The 19,285-nt window shown below is 37.4% G+C and overlaps 1 protein-coding gene across 3 annotated transcripts in view; it reads right to left on the bottom strand.

Moving 5' to 3' along the window:
- The window catches only part of TBC1D19 (TBC1 domain family member 19), a 136,352-nt gene that overhangs the window by 40,173 nt on the left and 76,894 nt on the right, over nt 1-19,285 (bottom strand). For all 3 annotated transcript variants that reach the window (XM_065907425.1, XM_065907427.1, XM_065907428.1), the window contains 3 exons: nt 18,710-18,772; nt 3,875-3,959; nt 1,595-1,639 (listed from right to left, as the gene is read on the bottom strand). In XM_065907425.1, the coding sequence (XP_065763497.1) occupies nt 1,595-1,639; nt 3,875-3,959; nt 18,710-18,772 (193 nt within the window). The remainder of the gene's footprint in view (nt 1-1,594; nt 1,640-3,874; nt 3,960-18,709; nt 18,773-19,285) is intronic.

Below are 19,285 nucleotides of genomic sequence, written 5' to 3'. Positions count from 1 at the left end.
GTCCCAGATGGGTTTTGAAGATAAAATTGGAATGTCCTCATGATTTGTTGGAGGAAGAGGATCCAAAACTGAAAAGAATCGAGATGACTACCAGATGTTAGGCCTTGAACAACTGGCAGGCACACTTAACTGAGAGAGGAATAGTTCACTATTTTTGTTTTTTTTGTTGTTGTTCTGTTTTTTTTAATTTAATTTTGCTTTTTTTTTCTTTTATAAATATGAAAATTAACTTACTTTAGCTTAAGACATGTTAAGTTTGAGTTAAATAATGTAGAAGTCAGAACTGAATTAATAAATAGAAGAACAATTAACAAACAGAAGCAAGAGAGCAGATAAGAAGTCCTAGGAAAATGATTGAAAAGAAGAGCTACCCCGGGGAAAGAAAGAAGAGCAGCAGAACGAGGGTGGGGCGGGCCCCTGGAACGCCAGCGCTCAGGAGGAGCAGAGGCGGGTGGCCTGGGACAAAAGTGGGACTGCACCCCGAGAGGTGCAAGGAGACAGCCTGCACCCTCCCGGCACCGTCTGTGAGGTTCATGGGGCTGGTCCCTGAAGAAGCGAAGTGCAGCCTCTAAGTCGCGTTTGTTGGGCACTCACTACACAGCCAGCACTGTGCTGTTTCCTACGTGTTATCTCCTTTAGTCTGTTACCCATGTGCTACAGACGACGAATCTGAAGTCTGGCGAAATGCATAACTTACCCAAGGTCATAGGGTGAGCTGAAAGAACTGGGATCTGAACCCAGGTCTACAGGATTACAAAGCCCGTGTTCTCAACTCTGCTGGAGTAAAATAACTTCTTCAGGATGCCACTTTATATTATCATAATAAGGACTGCGATATAGTGCTTTTCCAAGAACCATATCTTTAAAACTAAGAATTTCAAAAGGAGGTCATCATACATTTGATTACTTTAACCAAAATACACATTTTTGGAATTACATTTCTTAAAATATTTTTGATTTCAAAAATACTACACTTGTCAAGAGGCTTCCCTCCTAGCTCAGTCGGTAAAGAATCTGCCTGCAAGGCAGGAGACCTGGGTTTGATTCCTGGGTGGGGAAAATCCTCTGGAGAAGGAAATGGCAACCCACTCCAGTATTCTCACCTGGAGAATCCCATAGACAGAGGAGCCTGACAGGCTACAGTCCATGGGATCTCAAGAGTCAGACACGACCTAGCGACTAAATCACCACCGCCAGCACCACACTTGTCAAACCACGAGAACAACAAAGTGCAACACACGGCGATCCACTCATTAGGGCGCTGCTCCAGTAAAGTCACAGGAAGGTACTGGGCAGATGACTTAGTATCCTTCAGAGGGAAGCTAAATGCCCTGCACTGAGACACCTGAGTCTTCTTAGCTTGCTCACAAATACTCTTACTGGTCTCAAGGGAAATCAGAAAGGCCATGCACAGTTCAGTACAAACCTACCACAAATATGGAAAAATTCATTAGAATAGTTGTTCTACAGAAGGTTTATTTTAGATGATAAATTATTCTTCATTTAAAGACGGAGAATAATAAAGTCACATTCCTATTATAAAAGTTGTAATTTTCCTATTTCCCACTAGAGGAAGCAATAACATTACTCTTACCATTTGGTGGATAAAAGACAGCATATTCTTCTAGTCCTAGTTTTCCTGTAAGAGAAAAAACACACAGAGTTCCAATATTGTTAAATAAAATAGAAAAAACTTTAAAAATTAACTCATTTTGTGAATATACTAATAATTAATGGAATTTTAAAAACTACTATAGTACACTCTCCTTTCATTTCATGATAAGAAATTAATTTGAAAATATGCCAGCCAATCTTTTGGTATCAGCAAATCCTTTCATCAATAAAGGTTAATAATGAAAACTTAAGTACAAGGTAAGTAATGCAAATAATTTAAAAAACAAACGTTTTCGAGCTCCTTAAGCACTTAGGAAGAGCAGCATCTATTTGTAAGCACAGAACTGTTGTATTAATTATAAGTAATTTTATTTTTGTCATTAAAGTAAGTCTAAGCTTTGTAATACCTCATTAGTTTACCATTTTTATGGAATGGGCAGAAGAGTTTAAATTAAATATCTATCACTGAACAGTGGTCACATTTTCTGAGTCCTTAAACAATTAATATGGTCTGAAGTGTGAAAGTTGCTTAGTTATGTCCAACTCTTTGTGACTCTATGGCCCATAGCCCGCCAGGTTTCTCTGTCTATGGGATTCTCCAGGCAAGAATACTGGAGTGGGTTGCTATTCCCCTCTCCAGGGGATTTGACCCAGAGATCAAATCTGGGTCTCCTGCACTGCAGGCAGATTCTTTGCTGTCTGAGTCACAGAATAAATATTTGAAATCACTATTGTCTCAGAAAATTAAAGTATATTCACCATAACTAAATGTTTAAAGGAGTTTAAAAATTTTTTCCTCAAAACGTTTAAAGGTCTGAGGTTTTTCCCACCTTCCACTGAAGTGTGAAAAAGTAGGTAATGTTTATCTTGACAGTTTTTCCAACACTGTTGAGTCTACTGAAAAGACATATGCATTTTTGCATTTGACTTTAAGGAAAGATTTTAATTAAAACAATTTTTGTATTTCTTGTTGGGAATGGTGGCAGAGAAAAAATGGAGAACTGGATAAGCAGTTTAGGCTAAGGTGGAGACAACAAGGATTGATCTTGTGAGTAAGAAGAAAATGAAACGATAGATAGATGGTAGGTTGATAGGTATCTAGAGGGATGGATGATAGAGAATACCTGCTGACTACTCAATACTGGGCTAGGTGCCAAGAGGCAAACAGAATAGATGTAAAATGGTCCTTGCACCATAGGGCTTATAACCCAGACTAAAACAGGGAACATTAAGATATGTTTGCTGAATTTTCTGGCACAGGCTTTAAGTGTTTTAGAGGTTTAGAGGAGAGGGAAATTGATGAGAGATTAGTGAACTTGGTGAGAAAGAGATAACAGAGAATGTATAATTGGTCTCTGCCCCTGGTTGCTGGCACAGAGCTCCTGAAATCCTTGATATTTCCTAGGGCCTTAAAATCCTGGCTGACTTTAGAGGTGAGTCGCTTAGATAATGAAGTTCTACAATCAGTTTTCAGCAGATGATGTCAAAGAAACAAACAAGCAAACCAAATGTTTCTATCAATTCAGTGTAGAGCCCCCAAGTTTGGGGGGAGCCTGATCCTAGCACTGGGAATGTGAACCTGTCTTAGGGCAGGGGGTGTGGGAATCACGCAGACAGTCGGACTTAGGAGATACAGGCAAACAGCTTCTTTCTTTACGGGAACAGCAGAAAAACCATACACAAAAGGTTTACAGGCTTTCAGGGCTGGGAATTCACTACTTAATAAAAAGGAGAAATCAGGGGAAAGTCTTTTAGCTGACAATTAGCTTAGTTGTCAGGTGACAGCAAGATACTGAAACAGCATTACCTTGTAGGCAGCTAGTGACAAAGATAAGAAAGGACTAAATAGAAATCAGAATGCTAATTGCATATAAATTATATCAGACTTTTAAGTGTGGTGTAACACTGAGAGAAGGAATAAAGAAGGCAAAAAAAAGTAGAAAAAGCAAATTCAAATGATAAAGTCATAGTGAGAAGGGGGAATAAAAATCAACATATATGACAAAAACTGCACCAGAGGATAGAGCAAACAGGAAAAATAAAGAAGGTAACTTTAAACGCTGTTTTGGAGATCCACTTTCCGGTGATTTGTGATAAGTTGCTTGCAAGTAAAAGGATGGTTACAATAACTTGAGAGACATCTTTTTAAATAATTTACAATAAAACCTTTGACAACATAATATATGCTATAAAATGAGCAGTCTTGGTATGATTATGTAAGTGCTAAAGAATACTTCCTTTAATTAAGTATAAAGTTTACCTCTTATGTATGATTTCGGTGGTGAAGCACTGTTGTATGCAAAATGACTCAATACAGATGTATCTCGGGAAAAACAAAGTAATACCTGGGTACAAGATTGGAAAAAAACAAACAATTAAGCACTATTTTATAACAGGTAATTCATTGCTATGTCTGCTTACGAGGTACTGAGGTAGATAGACTCCCTCAAGTTCAGCACAGTACCTGCCAGTGGGAAGAGTGCCCTCTACTGGTACACCTGTGGAAAGTGTTACAGTAGATAGCCAAGTGTGATGGCCAAGTCCATCCAAAGGTTTCTCACTGTTAGGTCACCGAGAAGCCTTGAACAACAGGAGAAAACGCTAGCTGCTACCTACCAGTTGATTCTGTATTACCCAGTTGATTAGTGTATTTTCTATCTGGAAAAAAGAACCAACTGGGAGAAATTTACTAAGATAAAGAATGTAGAGGTGGGACCCTTGGTAACTACATGGCATATAGCAGTTTGGAAAGTTCAGGAAACAAACTCGGCTCATTGCTGGGATGTGGCAGCTGGCAGTGGGCATGTCAGAGGTGGGGGGAAGGTGATTCAAGGTATCTAGAAGAGGTTAGCAGCAGCAGAACAAGTGGCAGTCCAACACATGTTAGAAGCTGGGTGTCCTGACCACTCTACCTGGAGGTGAAAGCAGGTAGGAGAGACAGTCAAAATCAAAGATGTCCAGTAAGAGGATCTGAACTGCTGATTTCAGCTTGGAATTTTGGCACAGGGGATCAATCCCCAGGAAGGGGATTAGTGATAGGAAATCTGGGTCCTGGTATTGAAAGATGTGGGATTCAAAAAAAGTCACTGAGAAAAGAATTTGGGAATAATAGAAAAGGCAGAAGCCCAGTTAACAGAGCACAGGCACAGAGTAGGCATGGACGAGCAGCAGGAGCGAACGGAGAGGGGAACTGTGGTTCCAAGATAGGAGGCAGGGGCCCAGCTTTAGAAACAGGACACACATGAGACTGGGCATCAGTCAGGCCCAAAGGCAAGACGCATACTGACCACTGCCACTAATTTATTCTCATTTTAAAGACTACACGAGCAATACATGTTTATGACAAAAATCAGAAAAAGTTAGAAATACAAATAATCAAAGAAAAGAAAACACACCTACAATCCCACCAGTGTTAATATTTTAATGTATATCCTTTCAGATTGTTCTTATACATACATATATACATTTTCAAACAAAATAGGATAATGCATACTATCCTATACTCTATTTCGATATTATAAAATAAGTATTTTCTACCCACATTTTTAATGCTGCAGAATATTCCACTGTGTAGATGAATAATATATAACCTTTTATTGTTGAACATTTAATTATTTCCACTTTTCCCCAGCTGTAAATAATGCTGCAGTGGACTTCTTTATAGCTAAATATTTATGTACACCTTTACTTAAATTTCTAAAACTGGACTAGCTGTCTGGTCAAAGTCATGGGTATTTTAAATCTAAAATTCTTCACACACATAGCAAAACTGCCTTTCAGAAATATTTTGTTTTTGTTTTTAACATGGACAGCAGTAAGATAGTACACATTTTCTCTTACTCTCATCAAAATGGTTTATTATCATCTTATAGGTAAAAAAATGGCACCATGCTTTAGTTAATAATGAGGCTGACCACTTTTCCATTTGTATTTCTTTCATTATTTTCCAGTTCATCATCTTAGTCCACTTTAAAATTGATGTTTTTTAAATTACTGATTTGTTTAAGTTTTTACATATTAAAGACACTAACCTATGGTCAAATTATATGTTATAAATGGCTCTGCTCAATGATTTGTTAATTATCTTTGACACAGGTATTTTTAATTTTTATATGCTCAAATCTACCAATACTTTCACGCTTGGATAGTCCCTTTCTGCATTTATCAATCTACTATACATATTAACCTAAACTGTGAAGTAAATAGTGTTTATCATCAAATATTTCTGGTTCTTTCCCTTAGAGAATATATGTCAGCTTATATTTTTTGTCCACTTTGGTGTTAGGTGTGGCCATGAGATTTGCTCTTTACTCAACAAAATAGGTGTGTGTCATTTGAAAGTTTCCAAATGGAAGTTCTAAGAATCAGAGTGGTCAATCAGGGTCCCTCCTTCCCTCTGCACAGAAACTATCAGTGTCCCAGACCGTGGTTATGCCATTAACCTGGGTCCCGGAGTGAGGATGACAGAGCTACGTCCCCATCCTATCAGGGATGAATATGACCATGAGCAAGAAATAAACGTCTGTTGTGTTAAGTTGCTGAGGTTTTTGGATTTGCATGTTCCCACCGTATCCCAGGTGGCTCAGCGTTAAAGAATCTGCCTGGCAGTGCAGGAGACCTGGGTTCGATCCCTGGGTTGGGAAGATCCCCTGGAGAAGGAAATGGCAACTCACTCCAGTATTCTTGCCCGGGAAATCCCATGCACAGAGGAGACTGGTTACAGTCCATGGGGTCACAAAGAACCGGTCATGACTTTGTAACTAACCAAACAACAACCAACAGGATAATCTAGGGCCCCCTGACAAAATCAGGAAATTTTGTTTAGCAATTCGATAAAATCATTTGGTAATAAAATCATTAGCTCATCTGAAATTTATTTTGAAACTAAACTGCTGGAGTCCAAAATATAGCCCCACCACTTACTAGATGTGTGATACCAGGCAAGTTACTGGACTTCTTAGAGTCTCCTCTCCTCCACGTCATACATATACAATATTAATACCTACTTCAATGTCTACTGTAGGACTTAATTAATATACATAAAGTGCTTAAAGCAGTGCCTAACACATGGTGAGTATTATTACAATGTTAGCTGCAGTCACTATTTATTACTATTCCTACTACTTTAAATTTTATTCCATATTCTGTAGCTTTCCCCCCAGTATATTTAATTTTGGGTTTGTCTTTATTTCTATGGCTTAAGACCACCATGTGTCTTCACCGTGAAATTTTTTCATCCTCATTTCTGGAAAATTCTCAGCCATTATCTTTTTGAAAGACGCCTCTCTCGTTCCCTAGTCACTCCTACCTGACTCCTACAGATCGAACACTGACCAACACTTATTCAACCTGCTGCAGCTCCTAATCAGTTTCACCCCTCTGTGCTCTGGTGCTTAGGATATGACCAAGGAAACAGACAGACAAACAAAAAACCTCCCTTAAGGAGCCTGATTGTGGCGGGGAGTGGGGGCGGGAGATAAATAGCAAACATTGTAAATAATTACATTATGTAACATATTGGTTGGTAAGTGCTACAGGAACAAAGTAGAGAGGGGATAAGGAAGGACAATTGCCATTTTAAAGAGAAAAATCAGGGTGAACTTCATTGAGAAGGTAACATCTGATGGAAGACTTGAACGAACTTGAGGACATTAACATTTAGATACAGGGAGAAGAGCATGCCAGGCAGAAAAGCCAATAATCGCAGCGGTGCTAAGGCAGAAGTGTGCCTGATATGCTGGAGAAACCAAGTGTGGCTGGAGCAGATTAGTGGAAAGAGACACGTGAGAGAAGAAAAGAGGCCAAATTATGCAAGGCATTGTCAGGATCTTGGCTTTTATTGGGAGTGGAGTGCAGCTCCACTGCAAAGTTCAGCAGAATAGTGAGACGATATAACTTACTTCATACGGATCCCTCTAGTTACTATGAAGAGAACTGGCCAGGCGGGGCAAAGGCAGAAGCAGGAAGCCCTGCAGAAGATTAAGACAATGATGGGGACTAAGATGGGGGCAGTCCGCAGTGGCCACTGGGACGCGCGGCCCAGAGCCTCTTCAGGAATAAAGGACTTATGCTGCCTGGCTCTTTACTTTCCATTATATACACCAAATGATTATTTCTCAGATTTAAAAGAATAAATGATTTCAATATTTTATTTGGTAAACAGGTATTTAACTGAATTATAATTCCAATGGTTTTCAGTTAATTCCTTTGAATTTCTATACACTTATATTTGATAATAATTTTGTATCCTTTCTGGTATCTATAACTTTATTTTTCTTATTCAAGGAAAGGGGCTCTTTTCCAGAGCCCCTTGAAGAAACACAGACAGCCCTGACAACAGCTTGACTTTAGCCCACTAAAGCCCATTTCAAAAAACTTCCAATCTTCAGACAGAACTGTAGGAGAATATATTTGTTTTGTTTTAAGCCACTAAATTTATGTTAATTTGCCACAGCAGCACCAATCAGCTAATACAACTAATATAACTAATAAAATTATGTAATTATGTTATAATAAATGGCTACTAATAAACTAATACAAATTAAATAAATAAATAAAATAAATAATGCAAAAGGAAGTATACTTACAAATATTCTTCTATCATTGCCTAGAGGGAAGACAGTTCCTAAAGAAACATTTGTATTAACTTTCTCCTTGAAACTGGTGGGAACATAGTAATGTTAGGAGAAGCTCTGTGCTTAAATATATACCCCTCAAATCCCTAATGCCTTAGAGAAGACAAGACATCTGAAACTGCTCTTGAGAGAACATCGGTGACTGTAGCGTGACTCTGATGATAAGCCCCAGATGGGATGTTACACATTACGTACTGACGTGCAACCCCAGCATGCAAGCAACGAGCTGCCAACTCCTATCTTAACCTGAGCTGTTTTAACTTCTGAGATCCAATTTTGTATCTGTAATGAAGTTACAGTTCAACTGTAAATTTGCTAGAAATGTTGTGACTGTATGAAGATGACAGTTTCAATCAAATTAACTAGAAAATTCAACTTTGATTACTCACTACTTAAGTAGAAATTTAACCTTATGTGGATGAGATTACATATGTAATGATTTACTTTATTTAGAAAAATTGGGAGTGTAAGTATAAGCTGGATGTATAAGTCTGAACTACAGTTTTATAGCAGAATTGCACCTATCATTTCTACATACAGCTGCATAAGATTTACATGGACTAAAGCTTCCTTTAGTTTTTGAAGAGATATTTATAATGGATGTTTCTGAGAAATAAGTCATTTATGTAATAAAAAGCATATAAGAAATGATGCATGTCTGTTGGAAAAATCACTTTAATTCACAATTATTGTGCAATTTTTTAAAATTTGTGGTATGTCTTGTATTTCTATCCAAACTAATCTGGAGAATTTTCAAATGATAAAATTTCAAGAATCACTTTTTGAAATCCTCTGCCCTGATTTAAATTTTCATAAACCAAAGAACAATTAGGCTTACAAGGCTTTGAAATGGAATAGACCGAGCCTGGGTCCTGGTAGCTATAAGGTATAGTTTGAGCTGAGCCTCTGCTTCTTCATCTATAAAACAGAAATAAACCTACCTGTTGTAAGAACTGGCTATAAAGTACATAAAGCATCTAGAGCAGTTCTTGGCACCTAATAAGCACTCTCTAAGTAAATGATCAAGACTGCTGATAATCTCACTTGCAATCAGAGAATACTGAGAGAAAAATAAACAAAGACTTCTTCTGGTTTAGTTTCATGCTTGGCTAAGGACTCTCATCTTAGCACATTCTTATGGAGAAAAATACACTTTAAAAATCCTTCTCTGACCTGTCCCCTTTATTTCCAACCTTATACACTCTTCCTGTGTTTCTGATCTTAACTTCCATGCATGCTAAGTCACTTTAGTTGTGTCCAACTCTTTGCGACCCTATGGACCATAGCCCATCAGGCTCCTCTGTCCATGAGATTCTCCAGGCAAGAATACTGGAGTGGATTGCCATGCCCTCCTCCAGGGTATCATCCTGACTCAGGGATCAAACCCACATCTCTTGAGTCTCTTGCATTGGCAGGAGACTTCTTTACCACTAGCACCATCTTGGAAGACCAATACTTAAAACTATCCAAAGCCTGCAAACTCAGTCATTCTTGATTCTTCCTTCTCATTCAACCTGCATATTTAGCCACTCACCAAAATCCTCCTGATTCTACCTTTGACAGTTTCTTCCTTCTCTCCTCTCTCCCTCCCTTCCTTCTTTCCTTCCCCTTCTCTCTATCCCTCTATCCCTCCATCCCTCCCTCCCTCCCTTCCTTCCCTCCTACAAGTATTTACTTGAACATCTACTATGTGGCAGGCACGGTTCTAAAGACTAAGAATACAGCCATGAATGAAAAAAAACCCCAAATCCCTGTCCTTACAGTGTTTATGCTTTTGTGAAGGGAGACAGAGGCAAAAAAAAGTAAACTATATTGTATGTTATTTGGTGGTAAGTGCTACAGAGGAAAATAATATGAACAAGAGGGATGAGGCATGCTTACATGTATATATTAGTAAAAGTTTGATGTGTACTTTAATTAGGAACCTAAAAGTGGTCAGGAAATGGGTCTAGGGTAATAATAAGAGTTTGGACCAGGTACACAAGCCTGGAGTTGAAGGGAGAGGTCCAGAAAGACCAAAAAGACAAGACAAACATAAATTTGGGAGGTGTCAGTATATAGTGGTATTTAAAGTCACGAGAATAAACGAGATCACCAATGGCAAGAACAGGGGAAAAAAGAGGTTCAATGGCTTATCTTGGGGTGCTCCAGGCTAAGACAGGAAAATAAAGAGAAATCAGCAAAGGTGAATGAGAGTGCCAGCTAGTAAGATAGAAGGAAACCAGAAAGCATGGTATCCTAGAAGCCAAGTGAAGAGAGAGAATCCAAGACAGGGCATGATTGAGTGACCAAACAGATAAAGTAAGGTGAGAACTGGGAAAGGACCACTGGATTCAGCAACATGAAATAAGTTTAGTGGGATAGGTTGGCAGAGAAAAAGCGTCATTAAGGAAGGTTCAAGAGAGAACAGGAGGATAGGACTTAGAAACAATATCTACAGATTTTTTAAAAAGAACTTTCACCAACTCAGGGAATAGGGGAATGGGGCAGTAGCTGGAGGCGATGAGCAATCAGGGAAGATTTTTGTTTCACTTTGTTTTGCTTTGTTTTCAGATGAGAGAAATGACAGCACATTTGTATAGTGAGAGGAGTGAGCCAATAGAGACAGGAAAACTGACGATGGAGAAACTAACGATTTCATTGCTTTTGAGTACCACGGGGATGTGAGTTTCAGTGTCCAATGCAGGGTTGGCTTGTTATAAATAAAAGCATGGGTAATTTATCCATAATAAGAGGAAGGGAGCTGAGTATATTGGTGCAGATGCAGGTATAAGGAATACAAGTGGTGGTGGGAGTATGTGTGTGTGTGTCTTTGGAGGGTTGTTCTCAGAGCTTTTACTTTTTCTCAGAAACAGGACTTGGAGACATTAGCTGAAACAGAAGAGGTGGGGATTTGAAGAGAGAGGAGGTATGAGAAGTCTTCTAGGAGAATGGATGAAAACTGGACTAGGGAAATGAAGTAGAAATAAATGCCAAGGAAATGTAAGGACTTTTTTGAGGTTCTTGGTCATGAATTTAAATAAAACCAGTTATCAGGGTTGCATGCTTTTCTCCAGCCACTTTCAAGCGCACACCGTAGCCACAGAATTGGTGGACAGCTGTACTTAACCAGGGTGAAGGTTTTGTCAGGCAATTACTACTAGAAAGTGGGAGAAGGGCAAGGTAGCTGAACACGCATTCAAGATGGGGTAATTATAATGGTAAGTCATGGTACTGACATGTCTCACTTCCGTTCTCTCTGTTCAAACAGGCGTCGCTCTACACCAGGTGCTCGTTAAGGCTAGCCTCAACAGCCAGAGCTGTTCACCGCCATGCGAAGCTAACTGCTCCTCATTCATCACCATGTGCATATGGCTCATGCTTATTTTTGCTCTTCCCATTCTCCTAATTCTTTGTCTCTTAAGAATCAGACATTTCGAGGGAGGTGGGAGGGGGGATCGGGATGGGGAATACATGTAACTATATGGCTGATTCATGTCAATGTATGACAAAACCCACTGAAATGTTGTAAAGTGATTGGCCTCCAACTAATAAAATAATATTAAAAAAAAAAAAAAAAAAAAAAAAAAAAGAATCAGACATTTCTTCAGAGGAAAAAAATACCAAATGATTTATTTATATGTGGAATCTTAAAAAAAAAAACCCACAAATGGACAAACAAAACAGCAATAGATTCATAGATACAGATCAGAGGCGAGAGGGGTGGGGGGCTGAACAAAATAGGTGAAGACTATTAAGAGGAACAAGATTCCGGTTATAAAATAAATAAGTCACGAGGATGTAATGTATAGCACAGGGAATACAGTCAACAATAACTGCAATAACTTTGTATAGTGAAAGATAGTTACTAGGCTTATTATGGTGATCAATTTGTAATGTATACAAATGTCGAGTCACTATGTTGTATATCTAAAAATAGTATGTCAACCACACTTCTATAAAAAATTTTAAAAATTTTAAGATAAAGGAAAAAGAACCAGACATTTCTTATAACATTTATATTCTAAAGCCACCACTAAGCTGAACTACTCCCAGAATTTATTTCCCCTTTAATTGTATTTGCATGGAACATTGCATAAACCTCTATCAGAACATTTATCAAATTATATTATAACTGTGTACTTGCCTTTCCCTCATTTTACACTAAAATGTGAGCTTAATAAGCATTTTCTTATGCAGTGCCTGTATCAGAACAGACACTCAATAATTTGACATGAATACATGAAAAAAGGATATCTGATTGCACCTGGGCCTTTCTTAAACTCCATTCAATGGCATTAAAATATTTATAACTATGGCATATTCTAAGCTCCGCTGGTGGCTCGGTGGTGAAGAATCCACCTGCCCATGCAGGAGAGGTGGGTTTGCTTCCTGGATCAGGAAGACCCCCTGGAGAAGGAGATGGCAACCTACTCCAGCATTCTGGCCTGAGAAATCCCACATAGAGAGGATCCTGGTGGCCTACAGCCCATGGGGTTGCAAAAGAGTTAGACACGACAGCGACTAAAGAGCAATAACAAAATGGCATATCCTAATACGTCAGTATTTCTACTGAGCATATGCTAGATAAGCAAGCACAGGTCAGAGGATTTGTCAGAAAACAGAAAGAGTAATTCCTCTGTCTTCTCTCTACTATTTAAAAGTTCTCCCCTGTAAATACTTTATATACTTTGGACAATAAGTTAACTTATAGGTTGTCATGATATCATTAAGTACTCAAATCTGAACTAAATTGCCAAACGACCCAATTTACTTCCATGGAATAAAGGGTTGTCTTCTGTTTGAACACATTTTTAAAACTGACATAATTCAAAATTTTCAGCACAACTAAGTATTTTTAAGAATTTCATACAAAATGAATGCTAAACTTTGGAATACTAAAAAGTTGACTTACTACTCAAAATGTTATTTCTATAATGTTCAGTGTTGTTGCTGAAAAAATTCAGGTAACTAACGCGAGTCACTCAGAAGACAGAAGAGCACCTGTGTGTCCGTGTAACACAGGCCCAGATCTTCCTTTAGGAGGAGCTGCTGCAGACTTTCTCGTCTATATGTGGACACAGCAATGCCACATGCTGTCAAATTTCACAGTCTAGTCACAAAACCCAACACATGGGTTATGACACAGAATGTGTAGAAAATTAAGTTCATTCCATTAACATCAACAATTTTCCCATTGAGTAGTTGTGTTGCTAGGCAGCTCTGCCAAAGGAGAGCCCATAATTAGTGATAAGAAAAGGCTTTCTTATTTCTTATCTCATACATACATACACATTTGAGGAGATGTGCATACATGTATAGGGATAAAAATTTTTTTTCAGAAAAATATCACAACTCAATTCCTGATAATATTGTTTTCAATGCAAACAATTACATATATTTTTATTACTTAAAATGAACTTCTCTATGACAAGTCAAACTATTATAAAATTAATTATGAACAAATATGATCATGAAAAGTATTTTCTTGGTAACTATCCATATGAGGAAACTTTTATTCTGCAAAATTCCCAAAGACAGAACCTAGGTGTTACAATTATCCATTTATTTATCTTGTAAGGACAAAGATCCACATTAAACCTTTACAAAGTATGGAGAATAGCAGAGGTTATGAGATCTATGACTGAAAAAAATGATATTTGGACTAAAATATTGATTAAAAATGGAAAACAAAGGTTAAATTATACTCCTATAGTACTTACTATCTGTGATATTGATTAATTTAATACCTAATGCTTTACACACATACTTTAAAACAATTTCAAAACATTTTTGCCTCTTTAACTAGAATGTAAACCCATCAAAAGTGGTATCATTTTATATAAGGATCAATAAATATTTAGTGATGACCACTCTGCTTTTTCTCAGAGAATGCATCCATTGTTTATAAATAGTTATGTTTGTCATACTCTGTCACTTATAAGTTTCCCAAGTTTATGTGGTACACAAAGATGAGTATGTCTTCAAGGGTTAATTCTGGCACTATGTGGAGAAACTGTAATGACTCTAATTTAAAATGTTATTCTTACAGACCCTGTTCATCAAATGAGGTAAGTTTTTTTGTCTGGCAAGTCCCTTTCACCACCACCAAAAAGCTTTTGTAGCTGTGAATTTAAATTGACAATCCTCTTCTCTCCAGCCACCAAAGGGGCAGAAATTGTGACATTTCCACTTTCTCTACCCACACACTGGAGTAGAATAGTCAACACACTACAAACTATATGATTATTGTCCTTTGGCTGATATTATAATCTATGTATTCATGTTTAGTGTCATAATAATTTCATGTTCAGGATCTAAATAGCTATCATAGGGAGGACCAAAAACTTTTATTTGTTTCATATTTTTAATATTGTACAACATTAACCAATTTGTTTCATTTAGAAATCAGTTCATAAAAAGATCCTTCACATCTAGAACTAAAGAAAATCTACAGCTCTCTACAATGACAATAAATATGTAATCACACAAAACACAAGGCCATGACCCTATGTATGTATCCTGCTGAGAAGCAGAGTAGGTCAGGAAAGGTATTTGTAAATAAATTTGTAAAAAGCAAATTTGTAAAAAATTATAGCAAATTTGTAAAAAAGGTATTGAAAGCTGAAGGAAAAATAGGAATTTAGTAGAGGAAGAGGGGAGGGCAACAGTCTTTTACATCAAAAGAATTGCAGGTCTGATGGCCCTGAGGAGTAAGAGGTCAGAGGTGTTGGAATGCACAGTGCCGCAGTGTTAGTGCAGATGTGAACCACGAGGCTAGAGATGTGAACCAGCACAGGCAGGGTCATCCAGGCCTTGGGAAGGATTTTGGTGTTTGTGATTTAATATCACAAGTAACACGAATTGATTGGTGTTTTTACAAGACCATTTTGAGCAATTAGGCATGAAAAAGAAAAAAGAGGAATCCAAGTAGGGATGGGTGTCCCTGGTGGCTCAGCTGGTAAAGAATCTGCTTGCAATGTGGAGACCTGGGTTCAATCCCTGGGTTGGGAAGATCCCCTGGAGAAGGGAACAGCTACCCACTCCAGTATTCTGGCCTGGAGAATTCCAAGGACTGTATAGTCCATGGGGTTGCAAAGAGTTGGACATGACTGAGCAACTTTCACTTTCACTTTCAAGTAGGAAAGAAAGAAACAATCTCTACATATAGATGATATGATCTTACATATAGAAAATCCTAAAGGCTCCATCCAAAATCTGCCAGAATTAATCAATGAAATTCAGTAAAATTCAGTAAAATTGCAGGAAACAAAATCAATATACAGAAAACAGTTGTGTTTCTATACACTAAGAACAAAACAGCTGAAAAAGAAATAATTTCACTCACTATAGCATAAAAAAGACCAATAAAATACTAAGGAATAAATTTAACCAAGAAGGTGAAAGATCTGCACACTTAAAACTACAAGACTTTGATGAAAGAAGCAGAAGAAGACACAAATGGAACAATATCCTATGTTCACGGATCAGAAGTTGCACTGTTAAAAACGCCATACTACCCAAAGCCATCTACAGATTCAACGCAATTCCTATTAAAATCTGCAATGGGCATTTTCCACAGAAATGGAAAAACAATCCTAAAATTTGTATAGAGCCAGAAAAGAAACTGAGGAGACAAAGCAATCTCAGGGAAGAATAACAAAGCATCATACTTCCTGATTTCAAGCTACAGAGTTATAGTAATCAGTAGACACAGGAACCAATGGAACAGAATCGAGAGCCCAAAAATAAACCACGCACACATAGTTAACTAATATTTAATGAGGGAGACAAGAATACTCGGTGGAGAAAAGACAGCATCTTCAATAAACAGGGTTGGGAAAACTGGATAACCACATGCAGAAGAATGAAATTAGACTTGTACCTTATACCACTCACAAAAGTGAACTTGAAATGGACTTAAGACTTTAAACATAAGACCTGAACCATAAAATTCCTAGAAGAAATCATTGAAAAAAAGTTTCTTGACTTAGGTCTTCATAGTAATTTCCTTTTATGATAGTAAGTGAGTGAAGTCTCTCAGTCATGTCCGACTCTTTGCGACCCCATGGACTGTAGCCTTCCAGGCTCCTCTGTCCATGGGATTTTTCAGGCAAGAGTACTGGAGTGGGTTGCCATTTCCTTCTCCAGGAGATCTTCCTGACCCAGGAATCAAACCCAGGTCTCCCGCATGGTAGGCAGACGCTTCACCATCTGAACCACCAGGGAAGATAGTAAAACACAAGCTAAAAAGCAAAAATAAATAAGTGAAACTATATCAAACTAAAAACCTTTATAAAGCAAAAGAAACTAAAAACAAAATGAAAAGGCAATCTACAGGAAGGGAGAAAATATTTGCAAATTTTATGTCTGATATGAGGCTAATATCCAAAATTTATTAAGAATTCTATAATTCAATAGCAAAAACCAATTAAAAAGTGGGCAAAGGAAATTAGTAGAACTTTTCCAAACAAGACATACAAATGGCCAACAGGTACATGAAAAGGTATGCAACATCACTAATCATCAGGGAAATGCAAATCAAAACCAGAAAGTTATCACCTCATATCTGTTAAAATGGCTACCATTAAAAAAAAAAAAAAGACAAGTGTTGGTGAGGATCCAGGGAAAAATGAAGCCTAGCGCAGTGCTGGCAGGAATGCACGCTGGTGCAGCCACTACAGAGAACAAGTCATAGAACTGACTCAAGCCTGCTCTTGACAGAGCGCTGCCCTCTGAGTGGAGGCAGGAAGCCCCTGCCTTCATGGCAGCATTCTTCTGAAATTTTGCATCTGCAACACAGAGCTGAGGAGGATGAGAAATACTGGTTACCTGAACCTTTTATGGGCTTCCCTGGTGGCTCAGATTATAAAGAATCCACCTGCAATGCAGCAGACCTGGGTTCGACCTTTGGGTTGGGAAGCTCCCCTGGAGGGCATGGCAACCCACTCCAGTATTCGTGCCTGGAGAATCCCCATGGACAGAGGAGCCTGGCAGGCTGCAATCCATGGGGTTGCAGAGAATCAGACATGACTGAGCGACTAAGCACAGCACAGAGTCTTCTATAGAGATACTGCAGTCTTTGACTAGAAATTACATGAAAAAGGAACCCCATCTTCCTAGCCACACTCAGTTGAACTGAAGTTTCCATCATGATGATCTGGGGCTAAGAGGAGGGCGAGAGTGCATCATGGCTCAAGTGCTACAGACTGTTTTGAGACTTAGTCACTTTTCCTGAATAAACGTTTTTATTTGCTGACTTGACATCTACTCTTAAGACAGCTTCCAGATACTTTAATTTTTTTTTTTTTCTTTTTAAATAATTTTCACTGGTTTTGCTTTTTCTAATAGGGGTGATTCTACGGACCTCCTTATGCTACAATACCAAAAGCGATAATTTCTACTCAGTATTTCAGTTCAGAAACAAAACTTACTATATAAATGAAGCTTTAACTTTATTGTACATTCAAAATTTGACTGAGTACCAAAAAATAGGTATCAGGCTACATATTTGCTACATAAGTAAATAAACTTTAAGGTTTTTATATTGTCCAAATTTTAATCAATAACAATATGTGAAAGAATGGGATTTTAAGTCTTAACTGTTTTAAAATTTTAAAAATTAATGGCATATTTGAAATCATGGAAATTCCCTTAAAATTCTTCCCAAGGTTATTTCAAATTTTAATTTTATAAGTAAATTTTATAAAATCTTTTGGACTTTAGTTCTTGGAGTAGACAATTAATTAAACCTTCTAGAGAGATTCTTATTTAACTCTTTTCTTAAACAGATACACAACTACAATCACTATTACCATCAGAGACCTGCTAATTAGACATCTGGGACTGATTTACATTTAGTCAAGCAGAAACTGTCATGTGGAATCTAGATGTTTTTTCCATGACACATACTGACATTCACTCAAGATCATATTATCTATCTATCTATCTATCTTCTATCTATGTTTGTGTGATCTTTAAAAAAATATATCATTTAAGCAATTCTACATAAATCACTTATTTCCTAACTGTGATGTTTCTATTTTATCAGATATGAGAAAGACCTAGGTAAATCAAAATATCCACAGTATCACCATATGATGTGATCAAAGAGTAATCACAACTCTTCAAGCTGACTTCAAAGCACTTAATGATTTACTCAAGACCTTTAACAGAAAAGTACCATGTAAAAATGCTTTCTCTACACACCTTGGGACAGCTGACATCTGAAGTGGACATTCAGTTTACGAACCTGCGCCTGTACCTCTCCTGGCTGGAACAGGGACGTAGCTCTTACCCTCCCACCGAGTCCCTCGTAAGAACAAAAGTTAACCTGACCCCAAACTTGGAAAATTTAATTTGATAAAAAAGAAACAAGGTGTGGATTTTAGGAGGATTCAGTTAACAACAGATATTTTCTAAAGTAGCCTGTGTTAGAGAATTTAAAACAAGAAATTCTATATTTTAATTTTTCAACTTACCTGATACAAATAATCTTCAAATACAAAATAATAATCATCATTGCTTGCTGTCAATTTCACATCCTATAATTAAAAGTAGAGAGCACTGAAAAGAACTTAAATGAGTATGCTTATAGTACTAAGACATAAATGTAACATATAGAAATAATACTGAAATGATTTTATTACTTCACATATGATTATAAATTTCTCAATTAGATTTTATCACTGGATTTAATTCAGAAATAAATTTATAAGGTTACTTGACTAATATATGTGACACATTACTTGACTTCAAATTGTGTACACTCGTTTGGGTTCCATTAGTAATTTCTTATTATTTATTTCAATTTTATCTCCTTTGAATCTAATGTTTAGGTAGCTTAAAATTAGAAAAAGCATTTGCAATCACAATGTCCAAAAGTCACTGTAAAAATCTGGCATCAAATTGCTTTTCAATCTGGTCCTCCATCGTTCAAGCCCACATTCAAGCCATTCCATCAAACTACCAAAAATCTTTGATGTTTTTATAATTATTCATTTGCAAGTCATCACTTGTTAGCAAACAAGACAAAGTTTATCTTCAATCTCACCAGG

This window comes from Muntiacus reevesi, chromosome 16 (genome assembly GCF_963930625.1).
Source record: "Muntiacus reevesi chromosome 16, mMunRee1.1, whole genome shotgun sequence".
NCBI lineage: Eukaryota > Metazoa > Chordata > Mammalia > Artiodactyla > Cervidae > Muntiacus > Muntiacus reevesi.
The sequence above is the reverse complement of the archived record's forward strand: the minus strand, read 5'-3'. Positions and strand labels throughout refer to the sequence as shown.